The 21,734-nt window shown below is 37.5% G+C and overlaps 3 protein-coding genes across 16 annotated transcripts in view; 2 read left to right on the top strand and 1 right to left on the bottom strand.

Annotated features, from left to right (window-relative positions):
- The window catches only part of TMS1 (serine incorporator TMS1), a 3,786-nt gene extending 3,485 nt beyond the window's left edge, over positions 1 to 301 (top strand). For both annotated transcript variants that reach the window (XM_026819108.1, XM_026819107.1), the window contains exon 11: positions 1 to 301. The gene's annotated coding sequence lies outside the window, so the exon portion shown is untranslated.
- Positions 302 to 732: 431 nt separating this feature from the next.
- On the bottom strand, positions 733 to 10,716 carry LOC108631704 (nose resistant to fluoxetine protein 6). 4 transcript variants are annotated; one of them, XM_026819105.1, is made up of 13 exons: positions 10,636 to 10,716; positions 7,058 to 7,680; positions 4,164 to 4,319; positions 3,853 to 4,073; positions 2,882 to 3,090; positions 2,555 to 2,810; positions 2,319 to 2,479; positions 2,063 to 2,231; positions 1,801 to 1,994; positions 1,586 to 1,715; positions 1,331 to 1,523; positions 1,117 to 1,262; positions 908 to 1,054 (listed from the first exon to the last, which is right to left on the bottom strand). In XM_026819105.1, exons 2-13 carry the CDS (start codon positions 7,308 to 7,310, stop codon positions 908 to 910), a joined length of 2,235 nt encoding a protein of 744 aa, XP_026674906.1. In that variant the 5' UTR covers positions 7,311 to 7,680; positions 10,636 to 10,716. The 4 variants fall into 4 exon arrangements, with proteins under 4 accessions (XP_026674907.1, XP_017891312.1, XP_026674906.1 ...); XM_026819104.1 differs by lacking the exon at positions 10,636 to 10,716 and adding an exon at positions 10,144 to 10,293; XM_026819106.1 differs by lacking the exons at positions 7,058 to 7,680; positions 10,636 to 10,716 and adding an exon at positions 10,144 to 10,293 and having other exon boundaries at positions 733 to 1,054.
- Positions 10,717 to 10,737: 21 nt separating this feature from the next.
- Positions 10,738 to 21,734, top strand: part of LOC108631717 (putative Rho GTPase-activating protein CG5521) — an 11,957-nt gene continuing 960 nt past the window's right edge. Inside the window, exons 1-28 of one of the 10 annotated variants that reach the window (XM_018035844.2) lie at positions 10,738 to 11,050; positions 11,970 to 12,080; positions 12,301 to 12,318; positions 12,553 to 12,724; positions 12,821 to 13,178; positions 13,252 to 13,529; positions 13,606 to 13,900; positions 13,965 to 14,335; positions 14,409 to 14,631; positions 14,696 to 14,903; positions 14,968 to 15,099; positions 15,516 to 15,734; positions 16,265 to 16,455; positions 16,527 to 16,625; positions 16,707 to 16,991; positions 17,062 to 17,187; positions 17,259 to 17,426; positions 17,975 to 18,085; positions 18,157 to 18,315; positions 18,379 to 18,558; positions 18,625 to 18,988; positions 19,060 to 19,208; positions 19,282 to 19,457; positions 19,522 to 19,981; positions 20,037 to 20,323; positions 20,395 to 20,531; positions 20,804 to 20,929; positions 21,393 to 21,413. In XM_018035844.2, coding sequence (XP_017891333.1) covers positions 10,945 to 11,050; positions 11,970 to 12,080; positions 12,301 to 12,318; positions 12,553 to 12,724; positions 12,821 to 13,178; positions 13,252 to 13,529; positions 13,606 to 13,900; positions 13,965 to 14,335; positions 14,409 to 14,631; positions 14,696 to 14,903; positions 14,968 to 15,099; positions 15,516 to 15,734; positions 16,265 to 16,455; positions 16,527 to 16,625; positions 16,707 to 16,991; positions 17,062 to 17,187; positions 17,259 to 17,426; positions 17,975 to 18,085; positions 18,157 to 18,315; positions 18,379 to 18,558; positions 18,625 to 18,988; positions 19,060 to 19,208; positions 19,282 to 19,457; positions 19,522 to 19,981; positions 20,037 to 20,323; positions 20,395 to 20,531; positions 20,804 to 20,929; positions 21,393 to 21,413 — 5,530 coding nt within the window. In that variant the 5' untranslated portion in view covers positions 10,738 to 10,944. Of the gene's footprint in view, positions 11,051 to 11,969; positions 12,081 to 12,300; positions 12,319 to 12,552; positions 12,725 to 12,820; positions 13,179 to 13,251; positions 13,530 to 13,605; positions 13,901 to 13,964; positions 14,336 to 14,408; positions 14,632 to 14,695; positions 14,904 to 14,967; positions 15,100 to 15,497; positions 15,735 to 16,264; positions 16,456 to 16,526; positions 16,626 to 16,706; positions 16,992 to 17,061; positions 17,188 to 17,258; positions 17,427 to 17,974; positions 18,086 to 18,156; positions 18,316 to 18,378; positions 18,559 to 18,624; positions 18,989 to 19,059; positions 19,209 to 19,281; positions 19,458 to 19,521; positions 19,982 to 20,036; positions 20,324 to 20,394; positions 20,532 to 20,803; positions 20,983 to 21,392; positions 21,414 to 21,734 lie in introns of all 10 variants that reach the window. The other 9 variants (XM_018035846.2, XM_018035842.2, XM_018035843.2 and 6 more) reach the window with 9 other exon arrangements.

The raw sequence follows: 21,734 nt of genomic DNA, 5'->3' as shown, positions 1-21,734 counted from the left end.
ATTGCAATACCCGCGTATTTAAGACTTTGTTATTATATTTTCATCTGTAACAAGATGATATTGTAAGTATCATTTGATACATTGTTTTGTTCGATATATGTTTTAGTCGATATATTTTTTTAAATACTCCGATACTACCAATAATCAGTTCATTTGTATAATTTAAGTTGTATTATGTAGTGACATTGTATAGAGCTATTGTTCTCGAGCAGTGTAGCGGATCCAAAACATCAAAATACGTATGAATATATTAATCCATTATAAACTTTATACATATAATATATATTAGGCTTTATACATATGTATACGCTTATAAATATAATATTATTTTACGTTTAATACCCTTAACGTGATAGATATTATAAGAATTCTTTTTCCTTTACGCCAGTTCGAATAATAAGCGGTATTCAATAATGTCGAAGTGATTTACTTCTTATTTTCAACCTCTCATAACATCCTAATTCAGGTATAATGTAAAATATGTAGTATAAAAATCTTTGACAGTGTAATCAACCTTTTAAAAAAATATTTAATAAAAAAGCACTTAAGTTTTTGGTGTTACAAATATTGAAAGTACTCTCTTGCATCGAAAGTACAAAATATAATAGAACAAAAGAACTTTCGAATAAATAACACCGCTAGGTAACCGCTAACAAACTAAGTAAAAATTTTTACACACAGCATACTGTTCAACATTTACAATAGTTATAAAATAGATATTTACACGTAGAGATAATTGTACAAGTTGAATGTTTATATAAATTATAATTGTTCTTAGCTGTCATATACATTGTATATGAAGGCAAGCTACGAGTTCTTTCATTAAAAAAAAAAAGAAGTTTCAAATACTATTTACAATAGCTTTGATCACTTAGTTGGATTAAGTTAAAAATATCTGGTCAGAAAATTACTCTCGTTTCAACGGTTTTACCGCTGCCTCCGGCATCGGAGATTTCCTCATTAGGTAATCTTTAATATTTTGGAACGGCGTGTCGAAAAGTAACGTGAGAGTTATGGACAAAGTAACAATCCACAAGAACTCAGCTAGATTGAACTGCAAGCAAATATATAATCATATCATTTATAATAATATATTTATTATAATCTCTGACTTACTTGCATTTTGAAGAAATCGAAATATTCAGCACTTCGAGTTCTCCCAACGTTATAAAAATATATTGGGAACTGCGTTAAATATATTGCGTAACTCAAACGCGTGGTAATCAAAAATCCTTTCCATGCTAAAAATCTGCTGAACCAGCCTGAAATTTTATTCGTCACGAATCCACTCGTAATTATGAGATAATATCCGCCGTAAACGATTCCTTACCATTTGTATTTTTCGTATGGTACATCACGGTGGCCCAAGCGAAAAGGGCGCACCACCCTATGGGAGCAAACGCGTTATACATTGCCGCATCGATTGGATTATACACGTAATCTATAGACCCCATCCCAGCGGGTCCAAAGAATGCGCAACAAAACATTATCGTGCAGAGAATCCAACCCGTGCGTAGAGCAATCTGAACGAATAAAGAATGATAATCTTATACTAATAAATACTGAATCAATGGTAGATACTCACCTTATTTATTTTATAATCCCTTGGCAAATACCTCAACAAATATCCGAGAAAAATTCCTACTATATAAATCGTTAGTCTGTGCGCTGGTAGAGTGTACGAATAATTCGCAGTGTCGAATAATTGTTTTATTCTGTAATTAGAAGAAGTGAAACCATCACAAGCAGCCGGAGACAAAAAACGAATTAAATAAAATATTTCTGTATAAATTAACTTACGATGTACCGAAGAAAACGTAATTATTCAATTGCCTGTAATATGTTACGAAATATCGAAGCGCCGTTGATATCAAAGCGCACATAGTAAGAACGATACTTCCAGTCTTTGGTTTTTTATACAGAAGAATCACCATTAAAGGCGAGAGAATGAATAATTGAGTATCTATCCCTAAATGATGAGTATGCGTGAGACACTGGAATTAAGAAACCTCTTTAGAAAGACTGTTCGCAGTTCGTTAATTTTCTAAGACAAAGTTCATACCATGGATTCAAATCCGAAGTAGTTATGAATGAATAGAAAATTTCTCCACCACGTCCGTTTGCAAATATTTGCATGTTCAGTTACTACCAAGTTCCATTGTGGCCCAGAGCCAATATAAGGTATTATGTAAGTACAAAACAACATCAACGCAGCTAAAGACGGTACCACCCTAAATAAATAGTATTAATTTACTATATTTTTAACACCTAAGCGGGAATGAAACCACTGATTGTAGATATTGAACGATTCTTATCACCTAATCCATCGGGAAAAGTATTCATTGATGATATTCAAATTCCCAGTCCTTCGTAGCTTTCCAATAAACGAATACGAAGTTAAAAGACCAGAAAGCATTATGAAAGGGTCGGTATAAAGACTAGCAGCTCTTCCTATGACCGTCCACGGTTTACCAAGATACTGAAAACAATGTAAACTGTACGATCCTTTATCTGACTTTCGTTTTTGATAGCTAAACATGAGTAGAAATGGTACCTCGCTCATTTCAGTTCTATTCATGTACGGATTAAAAAACAGTGCCATGCTTTTATGAGCTAGAAGCAGCATTAAAGCGTTTATAGCTCGCACACCGTGGAGCGTGGCTATGTCGTTCTGTTTCCGTTCTACCGACACGAGACTCTTGAAATTGCGTTTTAAAGAAAACGATAACAGTAGTTCGCTAGCAGGTATTTCGTAGTGATCGTAATACGCTGCTATAATTGCTAATGCAAATATAACTAAAAAGAATAAACTGAAAGAGATCCAATTAACATTTTAATACACGTACAAATATTGTTTCTTCATGAAGAATAAAGTATTTACCTAACGATCACAGTTTCCCTTGGCAGAGGGTCTTTTCCCTTTACCTGACACATTTCTTTGTTCACCGTTACTTTAACTTTGAGACCAGTTTGCAAAGTGTATTTCGTAACAGTGTCGCGAATAGATGTTTCAACGTCTTTGAAACTGCACGAAGCCGGGGTGCATACCGCCCAATTTATTATAGTGTACCTGGGTACTCGATGTCCAGGCTGATCAGACATTAAGATAAACTCATGTTCAAACGAGAAACAATAGAAGCGATCGGAATTTTATAAAATGCGGAAATATTCGCGGTGCAAGTGGGACCAACAAATATCTATGTAAATCGTGACATTTCTAGAGAAATCTGTTAAACAATAGTTTAACATTTGGTCGACTGGCACTTGTGGTAAAAATGGGAACGTGTTATGAATTTTAAACGAGACGAGACGTCTCAAAGCGCGCGAAGAGTCGTAAAGGAAACCGCGTGTGAAAATATTAATGATCTCTCATTTTCATCGGAATCTTTCCTCGACTCTGTAAATGCTAATATCGACTAACAGTGAAAATATATAACAAACAGATGCGGCTCGTTGAAACAATTTCTACAAGTTTTACAATATGCTTTTAGTCAATCTAACGTAATTCGAGAAAGTGATTCGTGTCGTTACTTGTAACACGTTTCGCATCGGAATTGCGTTCTGTATTTCAGGATGTGACGAAAATACTCGAATACGATTTACAGTATTACGAACGCGTAATTCATCGTCGAATCTTCTCGTGTGCCAACAATTCTTACGTCCAGACGTCAGATATTACTAAAGTTAATTAGCAACAGAGGTAGTGGTCATATTCAAATCTCGGTTCAAGTGTTTTTTCACTCTAAGATTCTCGTCGTCGAACGCATTGATATTTCCGAGCGCGCGTCGTCGTGAAAAACGCGGATGTTCGCACTTCGAAACAAACATGTGTACGCGCGCATACGTACTTACATCGGTAATGTTGCTTCTGAACGCGTAATGGGAATGGAGCAATCGATGAAGATGCTTCAGATCCGGCCGGGACTCGTCGACGCTCAATTCGAGGTACGCTAAGCAGTACTGTCCTTGAATACCCTCGCTACCTTGGACACCGATGCATTCGTCGAAATCACCAAACTGATTTACATTTCCGTTCAGAAGGCCAGACGGTATCTTCGCCGTCGCGTCGTACACTTGGAGAACGAGAGGACAGTTATCAACGACGCTTAATGTTTAAGAAATTGTATTATTTTATAGAATTACGCTCGACTGCTTATGCTCACTTTTGAGTGCCCATAAAGTAAACTTGGCCAGTTCCTGATGGAAAATGTCCGAATGCCTCTTGCACTCCGGACTCACGCGTCCGACGCCAGGATCGTAAGCTGGAAGAATTTGTAACAACGTTCTTGCCTCCCGATCAATTTCTTCTGAAAACTCATCTAAAATCATACGATATTTCGTTAGCCAAGAGCGTGTCCAAGCTTCGCAAGTCAGATCGGGCGAGGTCAAAAGTGTTCCAGAAAAAAGGTTGATCTTAGGATTTTTAGGTCGGTCGCTACTTTAAGAAAGACTTTCACACTCGTCTCGAGGGTACAGGTGTATGTACCGCAATGGAGCAACGCGTTTCTACGTGTTTCGCATGCGAGTGAAGATTTCAGTGCAGAAAGAAAAGTCTACCCCGTCTACGAAGGTTCCTTCATTGATATGCTACGACACGCGTTAAGATACTTTCCTTCAAGCGTGATTTTTTTCTGTAAATCTGACATTGCTCTTATCTTGCGAGATTTTTCTAACGATAAGTACCAATAATTTCCTTCGAAATCTCTGCTCTCCAACTGAATCGATTTCAGCAACGATTCATAACAAGCTTGAAACTGTGTGTGTAATTATTGGAACTCACACTACGTATAAAATATTATCTATTGTAAAATAAATTGAACATTAAAAAAGTTTTTGAACACTTTAGTAATATTAGATATTGAATAAGAACAATTTATTGTTTTACATATGTTATTGCGTGTGCAGTAATATTTTCGACATTAAAACTTCCCACGCTTCATTTATCTGTTATTTTATTACACGGTTTATATTATACTTGACTGAAAACTTTTTGCATACGTTAAATAAGATGTCAATCGTGAAAGTGATTTTCGTAACAAGCCATTAATGATTGTTCGAAGCGCTAATATACCCGCAATAGAGGATGACCCGATTTCTACAATTTATCGTAACGAAACGTCGAGCGACATTTTTTTGCAATAAGGGTCAATGAACTGAGAATAGGACCGGATACATCGCGTCTGCGACTCTTCGTTTCGAAATTACCGTGGACTGAGAAACAAAACACACAGTGTAATTCCACTTGTTGCAGTATGATCGTGCGTTAATATTATTGCATGTATAGATTTGTGAGTTTATTCTGATAACACAGAGTATGTTATAATCCAGTCAGTGATACCTTTAGGAACTGAAGCATGAGATTGTTAAAATGTTGGTTTATGCAGAAGAAAATATCGAGTTTCATAAAAGAATTGCCTATCCTAATATCCCTAAAAAAATACTGGTTAAACATATAAAATACATGGAAAACCATTGTTAATCTCGAAAATCGCTTAACTTGGTTTTGGTGGCAAAATTATTTCTGTCTAATTGTCAGATGAGAGATGGAACATTGATTCCCAGTTATCTTTATAGGAATAACTAATATATGCGAATAAACATTAGAATATGAAACTCATCAAGGAATTTTGACTTTTGAACACTGGAACTTCAAGTTTACTTAGCGGATTAACCGCATGAAGTTTACCTATAAAATTAGTTCCTATTATGTTAAAATCAGAAATCTGTTGAAGATGCACGTGATCGCCGTAACTCGTTAACGAAATTATGAAACTCGTTCTTTCGGCAGATTTTTACACAAGCAAAAATGCTTTTTAATTGACGAAGTGGTACGGTACGTAAAAGACGTCATCGATTCGCACCTGCTAAGCTAATTTTGGGAGTTAATCGAACACGCGAAACATGTCCTTATGTCGAGCGTGACAAAAATTACAATCAGCTTTGACTACTCAGCAAAATTTTACGAAATACCCTATATAGATAACGTTAGTTAACACAGTGACGAGATAAACAGACTCATCATCAACTATATACGAATTACAAGTATAACTGTTTTTTTTTCTTTATTACGACAAGTGAAATTGGGCTGTGTAACAAAATCGCATAAGGTATGCAAACACTGCACATAATTGAAAATCGGAGCTGAACCGCGTGCATTTCGAAATATGGAAAGTAGCTGTACCTTTTTCAATCACCATTAAGGGGCGATTTAAAAATTTGTAGGCTTAATTGTTGCACCTATCAAAACGGAGCCGGAGATCTATTTTCAAAACACACGCGTAGGATCGGCGGATTCGTCACTGAATGAAATACGTCAATGACGACGACTTACTTGACTGTCCTTCGATGTAACGAACTAATTATTATAATAGACACACGAATAGCATAACTAATAACTTGTTATAATTCAAGGGTGAGTCGTTGTACAGAATATTTTTTTTACTGATTTATAGTGAATTGCATTCGATGATTTTTACTTGAGAATCATCTCGAAGATAGTTCATGTATGATCTAAGTAAGTTATCAAAAAAAGTGAGAACAGTCTTATTACCGAAGTGCAAAGTAAGCAAACAACCTGTCGGTCATTTTTCATGTGATTATCGCACAATCTTTTCTTAAATGAATGTAAAGTTATACAAATTACGGAACACTATGTCTAATTGATGACTATTCCTCTTCAGTAAAGAGCTAAAGTATACTTATTAAAAAAAAGACACTCGATCGCCTGCTTCAATACTAACGTAGCCGTAGAATTCGCAAATATCTGTTTAATTCTCAACCACCTAGCGACGATGCGCATGCATTTTGCGTAATCTCGTCGATTTACGAATATAAATGTCTTGTCCCCAGATAAATTACGATCTTCACTCGCGGATCCGATACGCGATAACTTCTAATTATCATTAGACTCTCGACGCTTACAGGTCTGTAGGAAAGCCGGAGGTAGAAGATGAAGCAGATGCGACGTTAAAAACTGGGAACCATTTCTATCATTCTTTCTAAGATCCAAACGTTTGAAATCAACGTAGGAAACGTTAATATTTTTTCTGAAACGTACCGTAGAACGGATTGATCTCCAGTTTCTTTGCACTATTGTTGCTCGCTTCGAATGTTTCATTTTTTAAATGCTCGATCAGATCGGTCAGCGTGAAATTATTTGAGGACGTAGTCGTGTTTCGTGACAGAACTCTCAGGATCTCCTCTTCCTCCAGGGTGTTCAGAGTGCTGGACGTCAGTATATCCACCGATTTTCCACTGTACGAAAGTTTTATCAGTAAAAAAATCGTCCATGCTCTGATGAACCCTCCCATGGTTGCGGTACGCGATGAACGAACACGGAAATCTACTAATTGCCTCCAAATCACGAGCGTCAAGTTGTTCGATTTTGTCCACGAGCAACAGCCGCGACGATCCCACGCGATTCGTCGAACATACGATTTTGGAAGGCGTTCAAAAATTCTGTTCACGAACGAACTCCACAGGTGGCATGTGTTTTTGCCAAAAAATTATTTTACCGAATGTTTCACAGACTCTGTATTCTTGATCGTTCGAAGGCGAGCTTTATGAGTGATCGTGAAACGATGGACTCACCTAGGTTCACGAATAGGGCGCAAGAAGAGGGGTGAACACCGCGCTCTTCCTCTCCCACCACTCTGTTCGTCTTCCAAAGACCTTGTGATCCTACGTCAAATTGTTCAAGACAAGTTTTCTTGCGTAAATTAAGTACATCGCTGTTGTTTTTCACGCCGTTTGCGATTTAAACGTTGTATCAGTTATCATAAGTGATTTGTTTAAAAAATGACGATACGTATTATATTATGTTGATCTTATACATATACATTAACCGCATGTTTCGTGTTTTGTTCGAATCACAAAACGAAGAATGAAATTGCAACATTCGTGGAAACATCGTCGAAGCCAGATTCATTTGAGATATTCACAGTGAGAGCATCCTTGCTTATAACTGAGCGTTAGGATGTGACAACGGAGCTGAACTGATAAAAATTCGGAAAGCATTACCGCGGGTGGAATATGTTTAGTGAGAATAAAAATCCATGAACGAAGGACAGCATTCTTTTCCCTGGATCCACAACGCCAGGACGCTGAAGCAATACAAATTTCGTATCTTTCCGCGTATTCACCAATGTGCTAGTGCGTTGAACCGGTCGAACCTAAGCTATAAGAATTCAAACGTAATTTTAAATTCCAAAATGAACGTAGATATCTCTGTTTCATTCTCTATGTTCTTGCTTTCTTCTGAATCCCCGTCGTTCGTTAATTGACTATGTGTGATTTGTTCTTCACATTTCACTGAAGTAATCTACTGTTGGATTATCCGTTTTCAATCGCTGTTTTTGTAACGGAGCCAACAGTAAATTACACGTTTATGAAGAACACGTTAGCTTCGACGTGCGTATTGCAATAAAAAATGGGTCGGGGCCCTCTGCATGTTGCATTCTTTAGTAATTCATTGCGACACATTTTATTCCTGTTCTGCATCAATTACGGTTTTGACTTGAAATTTTCACCGCAGTGAAAGTAACACCGTTGTACTCTACTAATCTCTGCCTGGTATTGTTAAGAACAATCTGGCTGTCCTTAAACTTGAATTCATTCAGCCGTCGAATACAAATAAAATTTCGAGTGATCAACTGCATTTTAACAGCTACTTTTGTACGAATAAGCATTTGTATACATGCTGATCAAACACGTACACCCATTATTACGTCGACGCGTATATCAGTCTTATTCAATTGTCCATCGTACGCATGCGAACAGTAGTAGACGTATTTTAAACTACTGTGCAATTATATACCTATTACGTAGACATACGAGAATAGACCGAGTGCCTAAATAAATTCTCTGATGTCTATGATCTGCGAATAATAAATTTACATGCTTAAATAGCTTTAAGAAATAAATTAAAAACTCCGGGGTATAGTGAAACCGAAGCGGTTTTTAATTCCGGGTGCATTGATTTGCGATGCATTATTTAAAGGTGCACGAGGCATGCATACAAAAATTGGAACCGGTAGTGCTCACGAAAATCGTTAATTCACCGATGCTCTTTATGTGTCAATGGATCAGTGAACGCTGATCAAAGAAAAGTGACAATAAATTCATTGTCGATTCATAGGACGCGGCGCTCGCGGAACGACGACGGTCCTTCTTTGTAATATTACGCAGAACATGCTACTTATTTTAATTATAGCTGGCTACATCATCACGGTGCATGGAAGTGTCACCTGCGAGTTGTTGAACCTAATACAGTTAGTATAATTCAAATATTGCATTCCGGGTATTTCTAAAATCGAACAGGAACCGAGTTGCGTCCATAAGGACATTTTCAAGAGGTGCATTAAAGTTAGATTTGCTTATTCCTGATGCATAAAATACTATTGCCCTTCGGTAAGAAGGTATCCGTAATTGATTTGAAAAAATCCATGTTTAAAACATGTATATTATACAATATTATGAGAGTCTTTTTTCTAGTTAGATGAAAAGAACTGGCTCCACGTTTATTTTTCGCTACTGTGCATATTCATGGAAAATTTAGAAGAATGACATTACGGAGTTAATTAGTGTAAAGATAGGAGTTAAAATCAACTTTTACATAATTTCAAATTATTTCCAGGAACAACACTGTTTCCATTATGTCACGGATTACGCTAAAAGACTTAGTCAACAATGTGTAAAACAAATAATCAATTAAGAACTGACGAAAAGGAAACATTCGAAGGAGTCGTTTTAACGTCAATTAGAAAAAATTGCGCACGTCTTATGCGTGACTTCAAACTTTCTTATAGATCTCTTATTGTCTTCGGTATCATACGAAAATGTTCAAGTACCTGTGCACGCACTTTGTTCAAGGCGGGAAACAAATCTGACGAAAGCTTCGCTTACGTAATTATTCGTTGACGGCATCAGTTTCTCTATTCCGCATTGTTCAGTTCGAAATATATACAGTTACAAAGTACGTGACGTTTATGAGTAATAGGCCGAATCTTCTAAACGACCGTTCGAGAAAAGTTTGCAAGAAGTTTTGATTCATTCAATGAGTTACATGATTCTTTATTTCGAATAAATTACGCAATATGAAACTTTTAGAATCTGAGCATATAAGTATTTATTAACATCACTGACCTCGATTGTGTGAATGATATCCTCTCGACAAGTAGAAATCAAGATGTAGACACTCCATTAGAATTCTATCGCGTGCAACCGAGTGCATATTGAATATTCAATTAATTATCTATAACACTTGTATCACTCGCATTTCGCAATATCTTGGTAAACAATAAAAGCTTCTGGTCGATGCAATTATGGATAACGTTTTTCCCAAATGCAATTTGGAAAACGAAAACTTGTTTCATACATCGCAAGCGCGCACTGAACTAGCTGACAAAAAACACTGAAAGCGTCATCTATTTCGCAAACAAATCAGCCATGAATCGTTATCGACAGCTATCAAGGTACGTCGATAAAACAAACCAAGAGCGGTAGGTTTCAAAAAATTGCAGTTGCATTCCTCAAGTACAAGTCTATAGTTGACCTCTCGGATTGTACTCAACGAAAGATTTGTTCAATCGATGGGTTACAACCGGGGTATTCCATGACTCGTGAATGATTACTTACGTGTATATTTTCCGGATGAAAATGAATGAAAAAAGAAAAACAAATTGGCTGTGTGAGCGATGATGTCATTGCCCCGACAGGTTATGAGCAGTGCTGCCCGAGGATGTCAAGATGGCTGCCACGTACATCTGATCGGAGGTGTGTGCGCTCGCGAAATTTGACGCCGAACTGTGATAAAACTGGCTGTCTCTTCCGAGTCTCTGACATGGTGACAGTGCGGAATTAATCGGCTAGTATCCATGATCACCACTCTGTACACCCTCGATGATAATTTTTGTCGTCGCGGCCGCCGGCGGCTCGCATTGAACCATGTTCAGCAAGAAACTACATGTAGACGTCAAAAAGTCAACACTGAAGATCCAGGATGTTAAAAAGGATAGCGCGACTCGGTTCAAGCATCTTAAGATTGTACTAGGTGAGCTCACGCTTATTTCGCTCGTTTAATCATACGCGTTCCATGGATCAGCTAGCGTTAATCCGTCGTGAAAATTAATAATCACGAACGGGAGCAGTTTCCAAGTGCCAGTTAATGAACACGACGGTGGTCGAAGGAGTGGGGCGGCAATTTCGTTAGCATTTGCCGCCTACACATCAACACCGAGATCACTTTAACACTGTTGTAGAATTCTCGATTTTTCTCATTGAACACACAAGTTGATTCAATTTTCCTGCTGGGAATCCAATCCTTTTCATTGTATTTATGTACGATATTTAGATATTTTGTATAAAAATAAACAAGCAAAACGTTCAATCTTTTATGATAGTTGGAATAGTTTTATGTATTTTTTGGAATAATAAATCTTATAAGCATCAGTGAGTAACGCTGTATAATGAAGGCAATAATTTGTGTGCAATCATATCTTAATAGTATAATATTGAGTAGCAGTATCTAATCACCAAACCGCACAACCACAGTGACCTACCTATTGTGACCTCCAATTTTAGCTAATGTTACATTATTTATTGTACATAGATAGAGCTGTATCTTTAAATGTATAATTGCTGTCAAACAATAAAGGATCATGCTAACTTATCGCTTGCATTATATCATATATGCAAATGAATGTTAACAAAACTGTTGTCATTGTAGTTTTCAATGCCCCTGCTTCTTAAGGATACGTTTATAAAGATTTTAAATAGCTGTACTTGCCATTATTGATTGTAAATTGTACGCTTTACGTTTTGTCAAAATATACAAAATTATATGATTCCATTTATATGAGATCATAAAAGGAAAAACTTAAGAATATACAAAGAAGCTTTTACCTCTCCTATCCCTTAATTTTAGATCTCCATTTTAATTGAATAAGAAAGATATTGATATTCCTTTTTAGAAAATGTGGACACTGATGAAGCAAAAGGGTTTTTTGAAGGAAACTTCAGTCATGTCTATTTTATTCTGTACGATTGTTTTGTGTCAGCTGAAGCCAATCTGCGGCAACGAGGTACTTACCATTACATCTATCTTGTACTTTTAGCAATATGCATTACAATTGCATTGCATAAAAGTATAGATTCCGATTTCTTTCAATGTAATCGAATACTATTTTATTTATAAGACTAAAACTATATATATCTTAACATTATATGTGTATAATATTTGCTAAACTTTTAATCTTGCCATTACTTTACTATTTGCTTGTTTTCTTTCTATTTTGCTGCCAGAACTTTCCTTCCACATTGGTGAGTAACAGACAGACGGCAGAGCATATGCCCCTTGCATGTTGCAATCTGAGTTCCATTAATCTGATCATTATATTTGATCATACAAGTATAATATCATTCAGACTAGTATGTACATAAAATATTATGAAAACTGGTGCTTTTTTCTTCTTTTTTTTCTTCATTCGTAACGTATTAAATGACTATTGCACGATCGAACATTATACATACATTTAACAAGCATTCTACTTATAGTGCAAAGAGCACATAGGGAGGAATTGGAGCAGGTACTACAACTCTTAGAGAAAGTTTTAACGCTTCTCCCCGAACTTCTTAATAGAAGATGGCAATGTCATAGCTTGGCGAGGATTTTGCAAAAACTTTTACATCCTGGTAATAGTTGGAAACTCCGAAGGGAAGCTATAAGGTATACATACGTGTGCATTCGTTCGTTTATTAAAATACACGAGGAGACTTGTACTCGTTCATATTTTTTATATAATGTATCCTAAATTGATTTTAGATATTTTATTTTGTGGTACCAAGCGCTTGGAGAAAATGCACCGAACCACATACATCAAATGTTTGCGAGCTTGGTGCCAGGGTTTCCACCCCAGCAGCCGTCTCCTTATAAGTCTGATAGAAGATCGGATGGGAAGAAAGATAAACTTGTTAAAGCTACTGGTTGTGATGATAGAGATAAAAAAGAATTTTATGATACACAAATGTCACAAAGTACTTTTCACGACAGCAGTTTTAATCAGTGTCCTGTCACTCCCGTTGATAATGGACCTATTCTACCTCCGCAAAGTGGGGAGAAACCTCTTGATAATGAGACTGTTCGATTTTTAGAAGCGTTACTTGAATTTATGGTTTCTCAGGTTCGTCTAAACGTTTTTAAATCCTGACATTGGATACCACTGAGCAATGATAACCAGGCAGCGTATGTTTCAGGTTGTAAAGATAGAATGGAGAGATAAATCATCGCGGCAGCACAAGACTTTTCAATTTTTATTAGAACGTTTTAAGGCCACGTACCTTCGGTACATCTGTCCTGAGTTCGACGATAATTTCTCATTGTACAAACCGAATTTAGAATTGCCTACGATGCGTAAACCAACGAATCAAAGTCAGGATGTATATGTATTATGTAAAGTTGCTTTGATCAAGTGGATCGCTAGTTTTACCCATATTGCTAGGAAAGATGCTCGCGTCGCACACCTTTCGCATAGGTAGCGATACCTTAACATTACATGGACTTCGTAAACAATAGTTTTACAATTTATGACGAGACAATTTTCTCTTTAGCACAACTCCGAATGAGGAACACACAGAACCAGAACTTCGTCGAGTTTCAGTTACTCAAAGCTCTGCTGACTCGTCTTTGTTATCACCCGACTCGTCCATGTCTCAGCCAGAAAATCAGAATCAAGAAGATAGTACGGTCACAGCGGTTACTCTCGTCAGAGATGTTCTTTATAGTAACAGGGATAACGTGAACTTCGTACACGAATTGTACAGACAAGCATTTTTGCTGGACTTCAACCATGCCGGTGCTATAAGGAAGGCTATAGCCGTTTACAAAGATTGGATTCAGATGAATGTAAGCTTTTCATTTATAGATCATGTCATTACTTACAGTTGTATATCGTTACTTTTCACACTAGGAACTTCCACCGTTCATGTTGGAGCCGTTAGATGGTCACAAGGAGAGGGACTTAGAGGAGAATGCGAAAAGAGACGGAAACGATATCGATAAAAGTCCATCCGAAAGTTATCGTCAGACGAGATTAAGGAACGATTCTTACCTCGGTGCTATACATAGAGAGAATTTGTTTATAAGGGCCGGACTGCAAAATGTTTTGCAGATATTCATTACACAAGCCTCTAACGTATTTTTTCTGGAAAACTCTGGACCGAGCGCATCCTTAACGTTACTCGAAGAACAGACCGATAGTTGCAAGAGAGTATTAAACGTGTATCGATACGTAGTAATGAATTCTAGATTAGAACCAGCTACTTGGGAACAGCTGCTCAGGTAAGTACATTTGGAATGATTAGTTTATTTTCAGATTACGCGATTTATTAATCATTTATTAAAAATTCATTAGGGTGTTACTGCAAATAACATCGCTTGTTTTGAATGAGAAATCGTCTCGACGGAAAGTTCAAGAGAGCATCGGTGGTAAACTCGCCCCTGCTATATTCCAAACGTTGATTGTTACATGGATTAAAGCTAATTTAAACGTTATTATTTCTACGCAATTGTGGGATCAGTTTCTGGAAGTATTAACGTCTTTAACGCAATGGGAAGAATTGATTCGTGAATGGGCGGTGAGTCTTGATTATATTACGATTAACGAGTTGTACTGTCTTATACTCTATTATTATTTAACAGAAAACATTGGATACTTTAACGAGGGTACTTGCTAGACACGTCTATAATTTGGATCTGAACGATCTTCCATTGGACAGATTGAGCGAGCAGAAAACTAAGAGACGACGTGGTGTTGGGAGTCGTGCCGCCTCTACGGGAAGTGTTCAACCACCGCGCAAAGGGAGCGTCGACCAAGATAATAACACTGTGTCCGAAAAGAATGTTATCGGTAAGAACTTCTATTGGAACCCTGAAACTTGGATGTGAAAAAATCAAACAATTATTATTCATAGATCATCCGATACGAGATTTGAGAAAAGTACGACCTCTTCCTCGTAGTGCGAGCGACAATACGATCTATAGTGCGAAGGCGCGTACGAAGCTTCATAGAAGTCGCGTACATACCGTGCACAGCGGTATTCCCGGTAAGTGACATATCGGACATCGAATTCAACAATGATCTATCTATCAACATTACAGTTTAACGATCTATATAATTTACTAGTGCCATCTGTGTTGCTGATAGCGCGTGCAATTTATTTATAACTTTGTCTCTGACTTTTCGCTTTGAAGCTGACACTAGTTTAAAAATAACTAGTCTGGCGAGTCGGTCAGACACTTGTCTCGTTTCATATATATCTTTTTGTCCCTTTATTACTGCTCCTCGTTCGCAACAATCCTCTTTGCGCGTCTCTCCGCTTTCTCCCAATTGTAGACGACAAAGCATCTGCTCGAGTTCGTTCTCGCCATTAAACATTCTCTTCCTCTTAGTGGTGTGGCTTATTTGTGTTAATTAAGTGTAAACAAATTTCCAAACGCGCAGTACTACCCCTATCGATAGAGCAAGACATGGCCCGGCTGCTGTCAAACAGTTCTGCAACGTCGTCGTCAGCTGGTCGAAAAATGTTACCGAACAGGCGGGCTAAGTCTTTGGATAGTATTGTTATAGTCGATAGCGAGCCACCATCACCGCGTTGCCCTTCTCCTACACCGAGCAGCGGGGTCGACAGCAACAAAGACAGCCCGATACAAATTGAGAATATTGACGGCAGTAGTATCGGTAAGTATTATCGTTTGACGCTGTCCAGCATCTGCCAAATATACTCTCATTGGTAACTCATCAGGCATTCGTAAATCTTAGAGATCTATAAGAGATACAATACAAATAATTAGTGCCTGATTAGTTATTTGTGTAAGAATGACATTTTTAACTGCATAACAACGTGTGAACATTTTTTTCAACTATTCTTTGTTTGTTTTTCTTCTATTTTACGCATAAGGATTCACGGATAAAGAAACTAACAGTGAAATATTATATTCATTAAATAATAATATATTGTTTCGCGCCCATTACGCTTCGCTTTCATTTATGTAAATTAACGGGAAAAACTTATATGAAAAATTCTTTTTATTTATAGTGCCAAGTTTGATATAGCTAAACGACATTGTATATTTCTCATATGTTTGCAATGCGTTTGCATTCGGCTCCCTAATAAATTTTTAGTTCATCTCAATTGATGAAAATCTTTGCCGCAAATTTCATTTCTTCTCAATCTCGTTTATGCTCATCATATATTATTCAATTTTCAGACACTAACGATGCATCAGAGAGAAGATCAGTTATGGCAGGCGGAGGTGTTCGTGGATGGTTACCCGACGTAGCGGTAGTATTATGGCGGCGCATGTTATCAGCTTTAGGGGATGTAAATAATATACAAGATCCTACCCTTCACGGTCAAGTAATGGATTACCTCGTTCAACTTACGCAAACACTTATAAAAGTATGATACTTCATTCATTATGCTCTAGGCGAGGCACCTATAAATTCTATACTATTGTGCATATTATTTAGATTCGTCTAAATCAGGGTGTATCTGGAGATAATCAAGCGACACCTCCAGCTCCAGAACTTATACCTCCGCTGACAGTAATCGCTCCGTGGTGTTTCAAGGTTGATATTGCTACTCTTTATAGTGCTTTGATGTTAATTTAAATTCAGCGTTTCATCAGAGTATTGTATAACTATTTTTAGGCGATACAACTGCCCAGTCAATACGAAGTTGGCAAATTGGCAGCGTACCGTTTGATCTGTCTGTTAACTGTTCAACCTCAGGATATCAATCTACCGAAACAGCACTTGACACTCTTTTATCGAGCAGTTCATAACGGCATCGTTAGTAACGATAACAAAGTTTTACACGTGCTGGTTAAATATACCGGCCCTCGATTATTCAGTTTGAATCTACCTGGAAGCAGCCTTTTGATTTTGGATTACATTCACGCTGCTAATGTAATATTGAGCGGTCATGACATCGAGGTATTACATGAATTTCACTATAAAATATCGCGTTGTTATGGGAAACAGAAAATCACGAGTAATGTTATAGGCGCCAAGGACAGAAGCTGTTTCGATAATTGGATCGTTGTTGTCGTTACCTGCCACTACTACTAAATTACCCGTGCTGCAACCCACCGGATCGGATATCGTGACTATGACATGCCCAGATGCAAAAGTATCAGATTGCAATTACATAGTAACTTGTTTCAAATATAAGCTATTTTGATACCGATCATTTTATTCTAGGAACATATAATCACGATCCTCTTAAGAAGTTGTAGGCGAGAACCAACTGGTATTGCGAGATGCGTGGCTCTCTCGAGTATTGCTATGTTCGTATACAAAGAGTTATGTTACAAAAATCAACATTCCAAAATCCCGGAAGCGGTCACGGTTCTCCTGCTAGCGCTTCGAGTAAGTCCCAAGTTTTTGTTTAAATCGATTAATAATGGTTTTGGATAAAAATAGTTGATTAGTTCTTTCTGGTAAGGTGATTCGCATGTCATATGACTGTTTAATTATACTTTAGTTATAGTTTTTCTAGTCGAATAGTGGTTATTGTATGTAGTTATAGTAATAGTACATAGTAGCGAGATTCGTCTCTTCTATCGAGTCTGATTGGCAGCGGCTTCACGGGACAGAGCGTCGCAGGGCTGGTTTCTGTTTTCCTCTCATGGATCAGGTAGTTCTTCCACGATCAACTAACTTGTGTCGACTGCTCAATATATGTTGTTACAGTACTTACCTGTCGACTCCGTGTCTTCATGTCTGTTTAAGGATGTCAACCATCTTGCATGGATTCTTGTACGATCCTGTGTATAAAGCGTCCAATAATAGTTTACCTAATAATGACTCAAATGAAAGTTTCTAGTGTATTATGCAATACTAATATAAATAAAAAATACTGGAATAGATGACATATGAGTTTATGTAGATAAGAATTTGTAATTATTATTTTACAGGCTAGTCATGCCACTGTTGCCCAAGTGGCATGCGACTCTCTTCTCTTGTTGTGTGATAAAGCCGATACTCTATTGGAATTGTATCCAAACGTGCCATGTAAAATAATTCAAGTAAGTTCCTCTCAAAATCGTAGCGGAATTCACTTTCCGATTAGAATAGATATATTAATAATATCTTACAGATTCTGTCAGAAACACTTGGCTATATGAGCACTCGGGAGAGGCGCGGTCCTTTGACGATATCAATGTTGTTCTGCTTGGGCGAATGGGCTATGCATCTTGGTCCGTCGGTCTTACTACGCGTGTTTCAAGGAAAACCTCTTCTGATGACTATGTTCACAGTTAGTAATAAAATTCGAAATGTTACGTGAATTAAATGCACCTCTAAAATTTTGCGAATATAGGTTCTGGATAACGTTGTGCAAGATAAAATCGGAAAAGATGGTTCGCAATCGGCTAAAACTCATGAAGATGAGGATGACGATTTCGATCCTGATATTACTTTGGACAACTTAGCCGACGACGCCTGTGCTAAATCGCCTCGTCGAGGCAATGTCCAGTCCGTTCAGTTGGCAGCAAAAATGGTAGGATATCTTAGATATTTCATTCTCGTGAAGTTATATTAGTTTCTATTAAAATATCTTGCTTAGGTAATGATGCATTTAATAAATCATTTGGGACATTTTCCAATGGGCATCGGAGCTGCGCGATTGTCTTCGTTAGTCGTTGAACTGGACGATGTGCCAGGAATCGACGGCGATGAGCTGTCCTCTGCCATTTTTCACGCGCCGAACATACAGCTTTTAATGTTATCAAACTCTATAATAATGTCGCTGGTTGAATTGGCAGCGCTTGATGCCCCTGGCGGAGGTGTCACCGCTGGATTGACGACAGCACCGTCATTAGTTAGAGTATTGTTACGAGATTTAGCTGGGAAAGCGTCTTGGGACAGTTCTATTTTATATAGTCAACCATTTGTCGAAGACGATACACCGGTCGTATTTACGAAACATGGTAAGGAAAATGATTATCACTTATCTATCGTATTAAATAGCTTCAATTACAAAATTCATTCATCTTCGCAGTTGAATGGAAATCAAAAACGCATGGAGAAGATCTGAGCAGCGTTACGACATCGCAGACGTGCACACCTCGACATACGATAAGACATCGCGAGCCTCATATATTGCCTACGTTTGCAAATGCTGCGAGCGACATGGATAACTTAGATGATGTATATTTCCATTCGTTTTCGACGTGGCAATCATTTTGTTCATCAAATGTTATCAATATAATTGTGTTTTTAGCTCTTACAATATATAGGATACACGAGTCCTGAAGTATTAACGAATCCAGAAATAGCACTTAACGAGCCCGCTAATCCGCCACAGGGTCTATGCCTTGAAAGTGAAACCATCGCAACAATTCTCAATCAGAGGAACGCGGAACAAGAGCATATCAACAATTGGAATCAGCACATTAGGTACAATAAAAAAATAAAATATTTATTTACGTAACTTATATTCACATGGTCGTATATGTTTCAGCATGTGCGCTTCAGCAATAAGTCCACCGTCGTGTCGCGCACCCCCCGCGCCATTTCATCACTGCCGCCTTTTGTTTTCGCACTTGGGCTTATCTGGTTGGGAACAACGTAGAAAATTGCATTTATTATCGAAAAACGAGAAGCTTTTACGAGAATTACGAAACCTCGATAGCCAACGATCTAGGGAGACGCATAAAATAGCGGTGATATACGTCAGCCAAGGACAGGAAGACAAGAATTCTATATTAAGCAACGTTACCGCTAGCAAAGAATACGAGAGCTTCGTCGCGAGATTAGCTTGGGAAGTCGAGCTTGAATCACATACAGGCTTCCTCGGAGGTCTCGTCCCGGGGAAGGCATCCGGCGTCACGGCACCATACTTCGCAACATCTTTTACTGAAATTCTATTTCACGTAGCTACCAGAATGCCTTCCGACAGTCCCGAAAGTTTATTGCAGAAGGTAATTATTAATCATACGTATACAATCAGGTATATCTAAAATTTAATTATTCCAGACTCGACATCTTGGTAACGATGAGGTTCATATAGTCTGGTCTGAGCATTGGAGGGATTACCGTCGTGATATTATACCAACAGAATTTTGTGATGTCTTGATAGTGATCTATCCATTGCATAATAAATTATACAGGATCCAGATTTCTCGGAAGCCAGAAATCCCATTCTTCGGGCCTCTATTTGACGAGTGCATCGTGGAAGATAAAGTTCTACCTGGGTTGGTGAGAACTACGGCTTTGGCAGCGAGTCGGGCGAAACGGTCTACACTTACGTTATATCAACATTAGTAAGTATAGGATTCTTCAATCTGTTCAGTCTTGATTATGTCGTATTCGTTTTTAATATAAAATATTATAGTTATGAAGAGAGAGCGAGGTCTATCGATACTGTAATGAGAAATCATAAAGAAGCAACTACGTTCGAAGAATTCACAGCAAATGTATACTCTCCAGTCCAGCCGCCGAGCCCATTCAGTGGAGCGTCTTCAGTATCTGGTTAGTTACGAATATATTAACAAAGAAACAAAATGACTACCATTTATAGACGGAAAGAAAGAGTTCATCAAGTCTGTAGGCATTTTCGAATGTGGAAATTAGCCGCACAGTGAAATGCAAATCGTGTTTATTTACCATCAGACTCAATATTCACCTCGATAGCGATTATTTTAGTTTCTCTCACATAGAATGTTGAATTTTCATTTTCGGATAGTTCTTCGCATGATTTAGATCAGTCATTATTATTATTATTGTCAATATCACACTATCAGGATCTACAACAAGCGTGCAATCCACAGCATCGTCAAACCTCGCAGCAGCGCTTATAGATTCGCATCAGGGTCGATCGGGTCTGCGAAGTTCTTCAGCAGCAAGCAGTGATAACCGCGCGAATAGAGGTGACTAATTCAGTCCACTAATCCCCATCCACCTTGTAACACCACCTAAAAAGGTAGTACTATAATTTATTTGTTTTTTTTTTGTTTCTTTGCTGTGTTTCTCTCCAGCGTGCTCTCATCTCTACAAAATGTGTATCCTGTTTTTTGTCTGTTTTCTTATTAGATTACCTGGTAGTTTGTTTTGTGCGTTACAATATGTTTTAGTAATTATGCAAACTTGTGCACCACTTTTATGTTTCATCCGGTGTATTCAAACCCACTTAATTGTATAAAAATTACGCGGTAACTTTACACACTTTCTATCCAGAGTAACGTTACGAATTCTTGTTAAATATGTATTTAATGAAGACGAACGTGGGCGGATATATTTTATCAGAAATAGAAACAAGGTTGTGGGATATATGTATATAGCTAATCTTTATTTAATATTCACATATCTCTTAATTCTATTTTTGTTTAACAGTCTTACACAATCTCTTCAGAGGTAAAATTTTCTTCCTACATGCATATTAGACTTAGATCAAGACATATTCTTTACATTTATGTCACACTACGTGTGTTAATGTTGCTTCGTAGCTTGAAATAGTGCGCAGTACTATACATATTCTCGTAATTAAAAGATATACACATTTTCCTCTCATCTTTAAGGATGTATTGGCTATACAGTCAATCCCAAAAGTTTATGTACCTTCGAAAAACGCATTTCCTATAATTAAAAAGAAATCAGACGTCGGAAAAATAATGCTAATAACAAATAGCTACGTGCTAAAAAGTATAGAAGGAAATATCCAATTAAGTATTGACG

The sequence above is a fragment of the Ceratina calcarata genome, unplaced genomic scaffold, assembly GCF_001652005.2.
Source record: "Ceratina calcarata isolate Rehan_Ccalc_2016 unplaced genomic scaffold, ASM165200v1 scaffold93, whole genome shotgun sequence".
Classification (NCBI taxonomy): Eukaryota; Metazoa; Arthropoda; class Insecta; order Hymenoptera; family Apidae; genus Ceratina; species Ceratina calcarata.
Note: the sequence above shows the minus strand (reverse complement) of the source record. Positions and strands in the feature narration are given on the sequence as shown.